A 16,417-nucleotide genomic window follows, 5' to 3' on the forward strand; every position below is an offset into this window, starting at 1 on the left:
GACCTTCAGGCTGTTGCAACTCGATCCCAGTCAGTCGAATCGCAAGTTGAAAGACGTCGCTGCGAATGGTGATTTAGTCCCGTCGATGTTGGCGAAGTTTCGTGGGTCCAGATAATAAGAAAATATTAACGGACAACGCCATATCGTAGCTCTGTCTGTCCCTCGTTGTCCAGCACTCTCGGAATCAATACCCAACGCCGTTTCGGTACGTTGTTTGGCGGACAAGGAGGCAACGTTGTTGGTTTGCACGCGCGTCCGAACACAGTTGCCCAATAATCTTTTGACCAGACACGGCTTCTGTGCATCGCGCAGATGGTTTTCGACGTTATGAAACCACCGACCGCGGTCAGCGGGGCCCGACGTAGCCTCGTTTTTGTTCCCGCGGTCGGTCACGCGGCTCTTTTTAGCCATTACGATACTGGAAAACTCGTCTTAGGCTCGCTTGTAATCTTCCACGAGCCGATCAAAGGGTAGCGTGTTCCATCCACGAATATTCCTCGAATAATTTTACGCTTGGATATTTTAAAGTTTCGCAATAAATTCTGTATTATAAATGAACACATGTATAATGTTTATTTATACAAAATTATAATAAAACTGATTGACTGATAACAAAAATATATTGATTTCACTCTGCATAGCATCGTGCTTCCACGAGAAGAAGGCACAGCGTGTTTACATCCCCACTCTTGCTGCAGTCCGCTGATTGGCTGTTTTCGACCAATGCCTGCGAGTCAGCGGACTGCAACAGTAGTGGGGATGCAAACACGCTGTGCCTTCTTCTCGTGGAAGAATGGTACATAATAGCACTCCACAAAAGTATTCGAACCAGTGTAGATTTTGTTAAAAAAATCGCATATTATGGTAGCTGTTTACATTCTGTCAATTTTCAAGTATTTCGTGTCGTCTTTCTACCAGTTTTAAAGTGATATTTGGTTCTATACTATTCCGAACTTTCACAATTTTTTTTTTTATTTTTTATGCTATCTCAACATAACTTTTGCCCTCTTGGTGTAATTTAAAAATTATTTGACGCTCTTCTAGAGCAGTCTCGGACTTCCTTCGACTTATTTCTGATTGTTGATGTTCTTTTGACACAATTTCGAACTAGACTACTTTGTTGGCGCTCATTAAAGCGACTGTGAACTGTGGAAATTATTTTCGACGTGTAATGATATTCGAAACAAAAGAAAATCGACTTTGCTAAGAATAATTAGAGTGGAATCAATATATTTTTGTTATCAGTTAATCAATTTTGTTATAATTTGGTATAAATAACCTTTACCTTTAAAAGTTTATTGCAAAATCTTATATGCATCGTCTGATTTCGACAAATTTCTTCCACGAGCAATTAAGGCACGAATACTTATGGGATTAACTGTAGACTAATTCCAGCGTCAGTTGCTTTGCCAAAGTTGCAAAATTACCGCTGGTATCGTTTGCCAGGGGAGATTGATTTTTCCCGGCGTGCTCGCGCGGGCGTCGTGAAAATTGGAAAAATCGCGCGACGTCTGTTAGGCTCCCTACGGAATTGCTTACCGAGGGGTCTCAGTTTCGATTTTCCGTAAAGGAGACTGTACGACCTGGGGGCAGATACAGTCGGCGACACAAGTTCGCGTACGCTCGTTTAATAATAATATTATCGTAAGTAAAGTTACTCGAAGCTTTTACAACCGAGTAATTAATTTGAAAGAATAATATACCATATAAAAGATTGCCTTTGGTTATAAAATATTATGTGTTAACATTTTCCATGCACCTGCTCTGCGTGTAAATTTATTTGCTGCTCTTTAATGCGGAACACGCTTAATTCGAACGGAGATTCGCGGGAGGGAAAAATAATTTTTCTATTTTTTTTTATAAAAATCTGTGCACTCCGCTCGTGTCAAAAAGCTTTCGTCGAAATCACGGACCCGGTCCGCCGTGGAATGCAATTGGAATCTATACGGGTGGCTCGTTTCCATAATTCTCTTTGTGCAGATTGAATTGAAAGGTTGACGTTCTTCGTATCGCGTCGACCGGGCGTTTCTTGCTTTCTATTTATTTTTCAGCCGGTTTCTCGCCAACCTTCCCCGTCCGCAGTCACGAAATTGCAATCCGTACACAATGACTCCACTGTGCCCCCGACGTCGGTTAGTAGCTTACGTGTTTCATCGCCGGATGACGTAGCATGGGAGGCTATTATGATAATAGTACTTTCATTACGAAAGGTCTTCATTATCTTACCGTGATTCGATCTACACGGATCGATATCATTTCCCCTTTTATATTTCATTAACCACGCGTTTAGACAAAGTTTTCACGATCGTTGAATGCGTCTGGACGGTCAAATTTTTACATCAAACCAAAGATCTAAAAACTGAACATAACCTTTAAATTGTAATCGTTCCTACGTTGCATTATTTCGAAAAATTGAAGATTGTTGAATGCATTTGAACGTCGATTAAATTTTTACATCAAACCAAACACCTAAAAACTGAACATAACCTTAAAATTGTAATCGTTCCTACGTTGCATTATTTCGAAAAATTGAAGATTGTTCAATGCATTTGGACGTTGGTCAAATTTCTACATCAAACCAAATACCTAAAACTGAACATAACCTTTAAATTGTAATCGTTCCTACGTTGCATTATTTCGAAAAATTGAAGATTGTTGAATGCATTTGAACGTCGATTAAATTTTTACATCAAACCAAACACCTAAAAACTGAACATAACCTTTAAATTGTAATTGTTCCTACATTATTTCGAAAAATTGAATCTAGTCTTAATAAATTGTATGAAGGGAAGCGGGGGCTGGATTTGAAGAAGGGAATTAATTCATTCGAGCTACTTGCGCTATTACTCGAAGGACTCGGTAGAATCGTGTACTCGACTGGAACTTCGAGCCACTCGAATACTTCGAGTGCTTAAACTACTCTCTTCATCGCGTGCTTCGACTCTCGACGCATATCTTCTTTTCCATTGGCTCGAAGCAACAAAAAATAGAGGATGACACGAAGTTATTCAATGTCCTTGAGGGGTCAGAATATTTTGTCTCGACCGTAGACAAGCTTCATTCTCTACTTACAGTGAGTCACTGCCAATATCGTACACCACATGTGAAAATATATTTCATTCAAAAAAAGAAGTTTAGGAATGATTTGGAAAAAAAAATAAGGCAAACATATATTGTAAATATCTGTATTTATTGTGTAATAATGACAAAAGAAATTTACTATAATACAGTGCAGAAAACATCTCACAGATATATTTACAATAATAATGTCTGCCTTATTTTTTTTTACAAATCATTCCTAAAGTTTTTTTTTAGAATGAAACAGTTTCATATGGTATGTGATGCACGATTTTGACCGTGACTCACTGTATAAGGTTCTTTGATCGATGAATAGATACATTTTCACTTTTCATTAAACAACGCATGGAACATTCTTTTGTATAAATTGATGTATCCGAGCAGAGAGAACGGTAAAAGATTGCCTTCGTCGAGTATACTCTCGTTTCTTGTCGCATACATCACACACCAGGCATGTTGAGGTTAGGTTTAGAAACAACGATGCAGCTGCACCTCGGCCACCTTGCACACTTTATCTTCGTACGTTTCCTTTCTCGCGGTAAATGAATGTTTATCTTTTGCTCTCGCTCTGCGAGCTTCGCGCAATAAAAACGTTAGACGATAAAAAAAAAAAAAAAATAAAATTAATGTTGCAAGTTTGCTTTTTCGTTCGCTCGTGGAAAGTTACTAAATTGTATATCGTTGGATGGGGTGTTGCTCGGTGACGTTGGAACGTAAAAATATTTCGTGTCTCGGTTGAACCAACACGACTTGAACTTTCGGTAGCGTGTCTCGAGTTATTACGATTTGTCTCTTCGTTCGAAGCGCTCGAGCGAGAAAAAACGTTGGCTCTGTCTTCGTTTCCGAAATACGATACGTTACGTTCGAAGTCGCCCGAGTCCCGAGCGAAATTTATCGACTGTCGTCGTCTTGACGAGAAACGTTTCGTTGCAAGTTGTCCTTGTTCTCAGAACGGATGACTAATAAGAAGTAAATACTGTATACATGTATATAAATCGGGTAACAAAATCTCAATGAAATCCGAGACACGAAGGCCTGCAGTTCTCCTCGCGAGAGATTATTAACACTTTACCGACCGGTAGCGGTTAACCCTAGATCCCTAGGGAATATTTGCATTTTTTTTTATACCTATAGAAATATTAAATTAACACTTTGACTGTCACGTCAGACATATATGAATCAATTCTCAAGTTAAAAGACGCTGAGGAAAATAAATTTGGATAGAGTTTATGAATTTTAGGTTATGTAGCTTACAATGGTCTAAATATTATACGATTTTGACGTGGCAGTGAACGTCGTTAAACTTTGTGAGAGTGTTTATTATTATGACAGGCGATTAATAGGTTACCAGCCAGTGAAGTGTTAATTATTATTTTCCAGAGGTCTCCCTTGTGGCGTGCAACCCCCGGAACCAGTACCAGATCCCGACGGCGACAAACTGGCGACGATCGCGGCTCGTTTCAGTTACTTTCAAGAGAGAAAGAGCTCGCTGACCGTAGCCAAAGTCGATCTTCGCAGGAACATCAACCCGCCGGCCAGGTATAAGAATGCACGGCCGACGGTCAGGCTCAGGCCCCGTCAGGTGCTTTGCAGCAAGTGTAGATCGATTTGCAACGAGAACAGCGAGAACGTCGACGTCAGCAGAAAACGGAAGCACGACGAGCCGCAGCAAGAGAGCCAGCATCATTCGCAGCAACAACAGGTACCACTCCCCTTTGTGGATACGAAGCGAAACGTACTTCGCCTCGTCGTTTGTTTGGTCTTGTATTTACCGCGCAACGGGTAGCGAGACCCGTGCAAGAATGTTCCTCAATTGCTTTTGATGACTTGTTATTGATCTTTGAGGCGTGACGTGGCACCGGGGATCTGCGTCATCTTATTGAAAACGATAACGATATAAAATGAAATTGAACAAACGGAACTATTATCGTGAGACAAAATGATACGCCGAGCAACAATTACGATCAAATAAAGGGGAAGGGATAGTTTCTCTTGGAATGCAAGAAGAGTGGTTTCAGCGTTGGTGAATTAAACGCGGGCAGGAAGTGGCGCGAGTAAATAACTGCGCGAGAGATTAGAATAGACGCGTAAATAACTGTAACGCGGTCGTACGATTTTCAGGCGACGGAAAAGTAACGCGACGCCGTTGTTTTTGCGAAATATAGTTACATTGTAGTTTCGTTCCGTACGACGTGGCACGTTGCCTCGTAATGCATTCCTTCTTACTTGGGCACGACATGTTCTAATAATACGTTAATGGCCAGTTACTGAAATTTTCATCTCGGCATACTTTGTCATTTCCTTTCAATATTTTGCAGTATGGTAAATGTGCTAGACGTTTAATATCCTAACCTCAAAAACCCTTCGTTTGAATATTACTATTTTCGTGTGTAAATTATTAATATTCGAAACTTATATTTATTGACGATAAACACTATTTTTGATTCTTGCTTCCGTTACTAAATTCATGTTGAAATTTCGCCACGTGTTATTAGCTTGCCAATCGTTGTTAGTGTAAGAGTTTTTTTTAGTTTACAGTACCACCGCTAGGGGCGCGAATAGATTGACCGCTGGATCAGACATTTATTTTGGAAACGATACGTGTTTTATTTTTCTGTCCCGAAGAAAAGAAGTTCCATTAAAATATTTCACGCTGTAGCGATGTTACTGTCGCTGTTTTATTGTACGCCGGTAAAAAACACTTGACGTTTCGATTCGATTAGGTCACGGGTCATGGATCCACCAGAAGAAGCGATCGACGTTGCGGCCAGCAGCCGCAGAAATCCTCCAGAATACTGTTCTCCGATTGTCAGTCCGAGAACATCGCGGCCCATCAGGCAACGAAATCCTCGTCGTCGTCGGCTCTGAGTCCCGACTCGTCGAAGCTGGCGCCGTCTCTCATACCCAAAATCTCGAGACTCCAACCGAACGAGATCAATAACGCTATGCAGGGAACCGGTTAGTCAGTGTTTTCATGGAAATTAACTTTTTTATAATAAATTCCACAGAATGTCTAACCAACCATGGGAAAAATTTTAATGGGAGATTCTGGGGGGCAAAATAAGACGAAAATCAAGAATTCCAATTTGTTGATGGAGGCTTCGTTAAAAAGTTATTAACAATTAAATTCGTAAATTTCAAATCGTTCTGGAAAAATTATTTTCGGTTGTGGGGGTCAATTGCAATCATTTTTGGTGAATACACATACCTTCGAAATCGTACGCATTTTCGAGAAAAAAAATCGGGTAGGTGCTGAAGTTTTTCGGCGGAAACAAAATTTTTCAAATCGTTCTAAAAAAATTATTCTCGGTTGCGGGGGTCAGTTGCAATTATTTTTGGTCATTACACATACTCTCGAATTCCTACACACTTTCGAGAAAAAAATTGAAAAAGTAAAGGTGCCCAAATTTTTTGACGAAAAAAAAAAATTTCAAATCACTCTAGAAAAATTATTGTCGGTTGCGGGGGTCAATTACAATCATTTTTGGTCATTACACATACCCCAGAAATCCTAGGCACTTTCGAGAAAAAAATTCGAGAAGGTATGAAATTTTTCGACGGAAAACAAAAATTTCAAATCGTTTTGGAAAAATTATTTTCGGTTGCGGGGGTCAATTACAATCATTTTTGGTGAATAGACATAACCCCAAAATCCTGCGCATTTTCAAGAAAAAAATTAAAAACTGGTGGAACTTTAAATGTTAATAACTTTTTAACGAAGCCTTCGTAAAGAAATTGGTATTCTTGTTTTTCGTCTTATTTTGGCCTCTAGAGTCTCCCATTAAAATTTTTCCCACGAGTGTCAGTTTTTAAATTTCAATGGTTCGAATTTTGCAGAGAAGGTGAAGATCGCCCCGTCGTATTGGAACAACAGAGCGGAGGAAGGCGGCTCGTCGGTGAACGCGATGGAGCCGGCCGAGGAACGCATGGAGTCGACGGATTGTGACAGTAATCCATCGATGGCGTATTGCGCCACGCCCAGAAGACTTAGCAGCTCCTCGGTAGAAAGTGCTAAGATACCCGAGGAGGACGAGAAGAAAACCTTCGCCGCGGCGGACTCGACAATGAGGCCAAGAACGGCCCGAGTGCCACGGAAGAAACGATCGGTCGGATCGATGGAGGATCTGTGGGACGAGACCGTGTTCGAAGACCCGACGAGGACGGCGAGAACCACGCCGGTGATTAAAATCTCGTTCGGTGCGCAGGGCGAGGGTACCGTTCTGAAGATCCCCTCGAAGATCCAGGATCCCGAGTACGAGCAGGAGACCGACGAGGCGGAGGACCCGCAGACCGAAACGGAGAGGGATCCGCTGGAGTTGCCGAGGACCTTCGAGAACGATTACGATTTCAGCGCGGACTGCGAGGAGAACGGGCAGGAGCAAGTGGACCCGCAGAAGCAGAGCGTGAAAGACGCCAGCGCGAAGGCGGCGAAACGGGCGTTAAAAAAAGCGAAGAAAGAAGCCAGGAGGAAAATGCTGGGCGGCGTCTCGCCGGCGAGATCTCCTTGCAACGGTTCGCCACGGTAAGATGCCCGATTTCATGGTTCGATCTACCGCTGGGATAAACTCGAGTATCACTGGTTCAACGATTGGAATCATGTTGTTATTCAGACTTTGAGGGGTGGTCAGAAATTGTATCGAGTTAATAGTAATTGCAACGGTGTTGTTGAAACTGTTCGTAAGGTACAATATTACCATGAATCCTACCATGAATGCTACCTATGAAAGGAAGTCGTTACGATAGTGGTCTATTTGCAAAGACGTTTCACAAAGGGACGTAGAATAGTTGTTCGATGCATTAATTGTCTGTGCAAATCTCGTGTCGTCACAGAAGGAATATTTTAGCGTATTATTTTTAAGAAGTTAGCTCGTTTGCCCAAACATAAATAGGTTAAGCTGACTACCCGTTTGACACGCCCCGTTTGCTGCATTTTCAGGTACAATCCCACGTACGACACGTTGTCGTATCATCGTCGCAAGCATAAAGTGAAGCATAAAAAGAAGCACAAGGAGGACCGGAAACACAAGAGCCAGCCGCAGACGCAGCACCAGCAGCCATGTTTGGAATCCAGCGGCACGGATAACCAACAGAACTGGAATGTGCTGCCTGGCAGCGAATCGTACACGGCCATAAAGGAGCAGTGCCTCAAGCAAAAATTGTCTATATCTCTGAAGAGATTGAACACGAACGCGTACGCCAGATGCGACTATCCCGTGAGCAACGCGTCCTCCGGCTGCAAGAGTCCCGGGGCCAGCAGCGACGAGCTCAGCGAACAGGAGCCCGAGGTGGACGCTGGCGAAACGGCGCCAGATTTCCCGCCACAGTCGCATCCACTGATGATGCGTCTAGCAGCGACACCTGTGGAGCACTGTCTCACCGCCAGTGGCAGAAGAATGGACGTTGGCGACGTAGTGTGGGGAAAAATTCATGGTTTCCCATGGTGGCCTGGGAAGGTTCGTACAGTTTTATTTGCTAGTCTCGCCTAGAGTTTTTACAATATATTATAACCACAATCTGTTGTTCTACCAGGTTCTTAGTATCACGGTTTCCTGTAAAGAGGATGGCTCATCGTCCGGGCCTCAGGCTCACGTTGCTTGGTACGGTTCTTCGACGAGTTCCCTCATGTCATGCGACCAGTTGAGCCCATTTTTAGAAACATTCAAGGTAAAAGAGTTTAATCAATACGCATGATGCACGATGTTAAATGTCGCAAAATTGTGTGTTCGATCGGAACCACTGTGACACGGGGCATTTTGCTGATGTCTTTCTTGGCGCACGCGCGCCAGAACCATGGCCTCTGGGCGCCACTGTGCCCATCTAACGATATGGGCGCGAAGTTGATGATTTTCAATGGCTGTCGGTTTCTGTTCAAGACACGGTACAACAAGAAAAAAAGGGGCCCGTATAAGGAGGCGATACGACAGGCGCAGACCGAGGCCCGAAGTCAGATCACGCCTAACTCGACGAGCAGCGTGCTGAACGTCTGTGGCTCGCCGCGCGAGGTCAACGTCCTCTCCTAAGGGAAGGTGCACGCCACCTGACACCATTCCTTACTGCCGGGTATCGGTCGGCCGGGATTACGGATCGACGGATCGAAATCGTCGTGTAATATATAAAGATTTGTACATAATGACCTAGCGTTAATGAAATAGTTTCTTGGATCGATGTTCTTATCAGTCGCCTGGCGTTGTTCGCGATGGCTCACAGGGCGAACACGACTCGAAATGGAAGTTTACTGCCATCACTGGCGCGTTTTTTATCCTCAGCTTTTTGAGCAAACATTTAGCGCGTAAGAAGTATTTAGATAGGGTATACCTAGAGATAATGATATGTCGGCTCTCGAGAATAATTTTCGTATTAAATATGACTTCTTCGATAGCTAGACGGGTTGTCGGTCATCGACTCGGAGACCCGTTACTTAAATTCTTTATATATATATATATATAAATATATATATATATATTATATATTTGTATTACAATTCCATTGTGATTGTTATCGAAACACGCAGTGAGCTCATCCAGTGCGGGCAGTGAATCTTCGACACGACAGGCCGCAAACATTGCTGAATAAAAATGGACAATATCTCTTGACTAGTGAAGTTTCCAACATTTTAGTTTTCATCTAAAGTACTATCAATCAACTTGTGTTAAAAGTAAACGTAGAGAAAGTGAAGGAGGAAAGAAGATATTGTATAGTTCAGGAAAGTCTAACTTCCTACAAGTTTATTTATTTATTTATTTATTTTTCAAGTACAACTGTGTAGTTTTTTTTTTTACATTTTGTGAGGGACAAAGTAATGAAAGCTTTCATTTTGTATGTTAGAAACTTACAGGAAAAATTCCTCCGATATTCGTAGCCTCGTACTATCACAATTTATTTTATTCTTTATGTATGCATACATATATATATTTTCTTTCATACTTTTTTTATGCAGAACAATGGAAAGGTTTCTGTTTCCAGAGAAAAACACAGTTATATTTGAAATGGAACATGCAGTTATCTCTTGTAATTGCGTAAATACATTTATAAAAAAAGAATAGAATATTTTTAATTAAACTTTACTAAATTGTACAATATTTCCTTTTGCTCCTGCTTGGAGAAAAGCAACGCTTCCTCTGATTGCTATACATTGTCTTGTTTTTTTGTTTACTACATGGGGGATCGTGCAGTTATCGGTTCTTCGTATTTCAATTTCTGATTAGGAGTTCACATAACCTTAATTGGAAGTTTCGTAAGGGAAGGTTCTCCCTACGTCGAAGGTTCACTGCCTTAGGGATTTTCTTTCGCATAAAATTGCGACTAGGGGACTTACTAGAATACTCGAATATTCGAATATTCGAATATTTCGCGTACCGATCGAGTATCAAGATACTTCGTTAGACCACGGAATATTCGAATAGTCCCAGTCCTAATTGTGACCGCGTGTCGGAGTTTTTGTAACGAAATTTCCAGTTGCAATCGTCGTGCAGCAATATCACGCTGCAGCTTATTCAGGGCGTTGAAATTTGACAAAGTGTGATACGACAGAGAAAAAAAAGAAATGTTCACACGTTGACTGTCGTGGCGGTCACCGGTGACCGGCACACGTGGTAAAACATTGTCGCAATGGAAGGACTTTAACTCTTATAAAATTGTAAATAATGTTACTGTTATTAGGAATGATGTAAAATAAGAGATACGCCCATTGAATCGAATCGAATATTTCTATATTTCACACTAGAATTTGAACAAATGTCTCTAGACATGGGAAAAACTGTCGCGACAGTCAACGTGTTAATATCGTGACTCGTTTGACGACGTTCAGAATGTATTTCACGCCCGTTTGTTCTACGTACTGTCTTTAACGTTTCGTAAAACCTCGCTGTGTCGCGTTTCAGCGGGACAATAGAGAAACAAACACTTCTTCGCCCTTAGTTAACCTCTTTCTTTCGACAACGATGACACAATATTCCAAATGATAATTTTTTCATACAAGGAAGATGTATTTCTTTCGATAAGAAAAAACCTATTTAATTATTTAATTCCTCGAGATGCGGCGTAATTATGGAACGAATATATTCGTGGTGAAATACGCGAGAAAAATGCAATAACATATTTTTACCGACGCCCACAAGTACGTTTCAGTGCAACGAATGCATTTTGAAAGCATTGAACAGTTTCAATGATACATAACCTAGCAACTAAGTTTACTCTAGAAGGAATTAGACTAATGAAGATAACTGCCAGAATTCCTTTACGAATTGGTTTAGACTACGTTATGCTTATCGAGTATAATACATTCTTGAAAGTGTTCAATTCTGTATGTTGGCATATTTTTTGTCTGCACAGAGCTCAGATACGTTGTTTAGCGGTAAATTGTTCGAAATATCTTCATGCTCGACTCTATACATGGCACCGAGGACAGATTTAAGAATTTATCAGTCGACAAAGTAAATAAGTTACTTGCACATGGCAGTGCGTGTGTAAGTTATCTCGATACGAGTCATGTAATCGTGTGTTTCATCGAAATACGGTGATTGTATAACGTATATCGAGGAACCACTGAACACCGCGACGCGAGCGCCACCAATACTTTTCGACACGCAAACTGACAGAATTTTACTCGTTCAGCATTGGATAGAATTTCATTTCATATACTACAGATCGTACGCCTCCCGTTCGTTTATCGAATTACGCCGCATCTCGTATCACCATCGTCACCCCATTTTCTTCATATTTTTTAACGCTTCGTAAATTTAATTACCGTTGACTTCTATCACTTCGAATGGTAGAAATCTTTGCATAACTGCCATATATTAAACGTATACGTATAAACGATTCCAGTATCAACGAATTTTGTTGACCATCGGTAACTTCTGTTTAGACGAAGACATTGTATACACGACCGGATTAAGGCTTTCGAGGCCCTCTTCGTATAAAAAGCGGGGGATAGCGGGGTTTGTAGGTATTTTTTCAAAAAGGAAAGCGTTGTCTTAAAAAATTGCCTTATCTTGCTTTTTCTCCTAAGTCATCTATATACGTACGTTAAAATCAAGATTTAAAAAATGATTTAATTTATTGACAAAATATTAGCAAATCAAAAGTAATTTTTTTTGTTAACACCTTGACTGCTATAGTGGTCAATGATGACCATATTACAATAAATTAATACTTGTAATTTTGTTAATAATGTTATTGTCATTGGAAATACTACAAAATAACAAGTACTTTATTGGACTAGCAAATATTTTTATTTACTGGGATATCTCTAGACAGGAAAAACTGATGTGGCAGACAACGTGTCGAGTATTTGTAAACATTTATTGTATTATTTGAAAGAATGAGAATTCGAGGTTATAGCCTCTTTTAGCCTCTTCCTTAATCCGTGCCTGATTGTATGGTTACAATTAGAGAAAGGTCATTTGAAAACCAATAAAGATGGAACGAGAGTGTAGTCGATCGTTCGTTTTCGTAAACGATGTTCGACGTACGCGTAGACGTTTACTAATCGATACGATTGTATCTTAACCTATTACTTTGTAACAACAGTTAGTCCATTATCCGTTGTCGATACTTTTCGTAAACGAAACGTATCATGTATAATTTTCAAATTCAGATTTTAAAGTTCGTGGTAAATCGGTGTATTAATTTTCTGAGATCCCGTGCTTGAACTTTCGAGCGAAACATTCGATGTGTGTAACGATTTCGATGTATGGAAGATTACGTCTATGGAACCTCGGGAGCATGTAGACAGTTTTTCTGACATTCAAATGTCCGGTACAAGATTTCTCATTGAATTTTTGACGTTAATTTTACAAGCTCGTAAAATTATTTATCAAAAACGAAAACTTCGCTCTAGGCATAAATGGGTTGTTGGATCCAGGTTAGAATCAGTTTTATTTTCTTGTCACGGAACATAGATTTTTTTTATACTTTCGTAGAGAAATTACTTCGTAATATATCGTTGGGGCACTCGGACCCTTGCACCCGAAAATAATTGCTCTAGGCAAGCCCTGATCCGTTGACATTCTGCGCTCAAGGTCACTGCTGTTTTCGTTCCCAACGGTTTTTTTTTTATACATTCACTATATGTCTATGTGTTTCTACACGCTATGCGTATCAGCAAAATAAATAAAGGGTTCATGCGACGAGTCTCGAAACACGACGAAAACACTGAACGCTGTTATTTTAAGTTTTTTTTCTTGAATCACGCATCGCCATCAAAGATGGATAAAATTTTATTCGATCTGACAGTTAAATCTTTATTTACTGTAAAATATTTCATTGTATTATTCAAACTTTAATTCGTTCGAAATTTTTATCCAAATTTTGTCCATCTTTGTTCCAAGTGATCGGTGATCAAAAAAGCGATTACGTTGTAACGTACGAAATGTACGTTTTTCTTTACGAGAAATCAAAGTCTTCGCGCAATGATATTTTTATCATCTGCGTCTCGTGCAATTATTTACATTTATTATCGTTAGTTATACGTATACAATAACGTTTATTAAGAAGTTTTTTTTCCCCCGTCGATGAATTCTGCGAATCCCCAACGATTCTATAATTTATTTACGTTCTGTGTAAACCAGTGAACGACGAGATCATTCGAGCAGGCGTTGAACAATTTTTTTTTATAAGTACAAGCGAACGCTTGTATGAACGGACACTTCGTGCGTTACAACAAAATAATAAAGGATACCAATGCAATTTTGAGCTACGAACAACTCGAGTTCAGTGCTGCCTCTCTTCTTGCGCCAAGTCGGGTTCGTCAGATTTCACGTAGGGAGGGTTAGGTCACGGCTCTGTCGGTTAACCGAGTATGCGCAGTCGCGGAACGCTGAATGGGGGTGGGGATGGCTCCGTGGCAACTGTCTCCAACGCGAATTGATGCATAAAGCGTGGCAGGGCTGTGGCACGGCGATATCTTACGAGAAGAAAATGTTCGAAGCGCGCAGAGGGCTCTCGACCGCTTTGATGTCGTCTTTCTTTAATCACAAACGTCGATTTTCGCGTAGAGGGAAATTAGGTGTGCCGCGGTCACTTGCGAGACGCGCGTAAAACTGTTCGTGATGCTTGTTGACGAAGTAAACTATTTGCATGCGCAAGGGGAACGACCGCGGTGAGAAATAAGAGAGTGCGAGAGAGAGAGAGAGAAAGGGAAGCGGTAAACTAAGATGTTTTTAAGTAACTGTGATTTTTTCAAATGTTTTATATTAAACACGCGTACATATACATATATGTAATATATGTATACAGGGGGTTTGCTTACATTTGGGCAATCTTTCAGAGTGAGTCAACACGACGATATCGGATGAAATATTCGACTAAATTTTTTTTAATAATGCCCAACTTTGGGCAACATAACGATCATTTAATTCTCTTTAAGATTTATTTGAAGCATTTTTCAAACTAAAAGTAACTTTGACAAATATAATTTTCGTTCTATTTTATTACGTGGAATCAACTTATGGAAGATTGTTCACGTTTAAATAAACTCCTTATATATGATGAATTAATTTCTACGCATAATATAAACGATAATGTTTCAATGTCGCTGTGTTTATACGGAAGTTGTAGAACATTTTTTGGACTAACATATCGGTAGAGAAAGAGAGCGTTTAGCGACAAATAATTATTGCTATTATTATCACCGTTTCACGTATTAATTCGTAATTATTAATCGATTATTATTACGATAGTTATGTGCGAGTGCGTTGCCTAATCTTCACAACGGAGTTCGATTGTTGATTGCTTATTGTAAGAGTCTCTTGTCATCGCTGTCACGTAATCATTGTATTCAGCGCCATACACACACACACACACACACACACACAGACACAGACACAGACACAGACACAGACACAGACACAGACACAGACACAGCACAGACAGACAGACAGACAGAAACACGAAACTCGAACTTTTCGTCGCCTCTCATCGAAAGGATCGCCGTTCGCCCGTGATACAAATTGTTTCATTTCGTTCGTCTCTTTTGCAATCGACCTCTCATGGACTGTTCCTAAAACGCCGTTGTATAAGCTGGACCTTTCATCGGGCAGAAAGATCCTACTTTCGAGTTCGGGTATCCTCTTTGTTTGCAGCCGATACTCGGCTGGATTAGGTACTTAACCAATCGACAATAGATAATGTTATCGTCCGTTCAAATCCTCGGGAGCGTAAAAAGCTACCATCGAGTCCGGGTGTATCCGCGTTTTCGTTCTCAGTGACGTCGAACCGCCATCTTGAAGTCGGTAATCGAGGTATGTGGATACGGAAAACCGGCAAACGAGGCGATTCCTCGTCCAAAACTACGTCGAAATTGTCGAATACAGATTTTCTCGCGCGGCGTTTCCGTTTTCGAGAGAATTGTATTCGTTTCGACGCGCATGTTCCATTTAACAAAAGTCAAGGTGACCTCAATTTTGTCGAGAAAAATAAATGTTTTTAAAATTTTTATTATTGTAGATTATTGTGCGTTTCGTTGGCGAACGAGAGCCCGTCGGTTTCCGTGTGTTATTTTCCCTCGCCGATCGATCACGTGTTCAAACATGGCGCCCATTCGTCAGCCGCGCGGCCCGGGCATCCACCTGACGATCTTCGAGGCTGTTTTCTGGAAAACGAAAGCCTGGACGGTAAAATGCATCATGTTTTCGATTTATTTTTGGACGAAGAATCGTCCCCTCGTCGATTCTATCTCGAATTACGCTCGAAAAGGACATTTTTTTTTTAGTACCATTGCCATAGATAATCACGTCCACGGATCCGGTACGTTATTTGAATCATCGTGTTTGTAAAAGCCAAATTGTAGTAAACTCTGTCGTTCAAGTTCTATTTTGAAATTAACAGAAATCTATAGAAATTAAAATTGTATCGTTTTGCATTTTGGATGCTCTGTGACTTGAACATGGAATTTACTGGTCCGCCATTTCGGCCCCTTCGTGCCCACTGTATTCGTTTCAGACAATTCACATTGTTATCACAATATTATCTGTATGTTTGTGCATATGAATTATTTTTTAAGATCGATAGACTACTTTGTACTCGTAACCTGTGCAATTTTTTAATATATTGATACAAAAGTCTTTGAACGATTCTTCATATTTTTGTTTGTTTATTAAAAATAATAATCAAATAATTTTCATTGGATTTGCGGGCACGAAGGGGTTAAATAACATATTGATTCGCAGAGCCCAGTTGATCGCAATGGGGATTCGTGTCCGCCACGCCCCCTCTTTTCCTTTTTAATATCTTCGCGATTTACACTGCTCGACGAGGGTGGCAGCTCTGTCCTGAAAAGAAGTGTTCATTTTTCATGAGAATCCACCATGTGGAACAAGTACATACATACGTGTATCAT

The 16,417-nt window shown here is 40.6% G+C and overlaps 1 protein-coding gene across 1 annotated transcript in view; it reads left to right on the forward strand.

Moving 5' to 3' along the window:
- LOC122405162 overlaps positions 1–16,107 on the forward strand; it is a 36,956-nt gene extending 20,849 nt beyond the window's left edge. Inside the window, exons 2-7 of the mRNA XM_043409699.1 lie at positions 4,459–4,780; positions 5,802–6,036; positions 6,916–7,600; positions 8,015–8,531; positions 8,608–8,742; positions 8,952–16,107. Of these exons, the coding sequence (XP_043265634.1) occupies positions 4,459–4,780; positions 5,802–6,036; positions 6,916–7,600; positions 8,015–8,531; positions 8,608–8,742; positions 8,952–9,098 (2,041 nt within the window). The 3' untranslated portion in view covers positions 9,099–16,107. The remainder of the gene's footprint in view (positions 1–4,458; positions 4,781–5,801; positions 6,037–6,915; positions 7,601–8,014; positions 8,532–8,607; positions 8,743–8,951) is intronic.
- The last annotated feature ends 310 nt before the right edge of the window (positions 16,108–16,417 follow it).

Source organism: Colletes gigas, unplaced genomic scaffold (genome assembly GCF_013123115.1).
Source record: "Colletes gigas isolate AHSC1104 unplaced genomic scaffold, ASM1312311v1 Colletes_gigas_Sc00004, whole genome shotgun sequence".
Classification (NCBI taxonomy): Eukaryota; Metazoa; Arthropoda; class Insecta; order Hymenoptera; family Colletidae; genus Colletes; species Colletes gigas.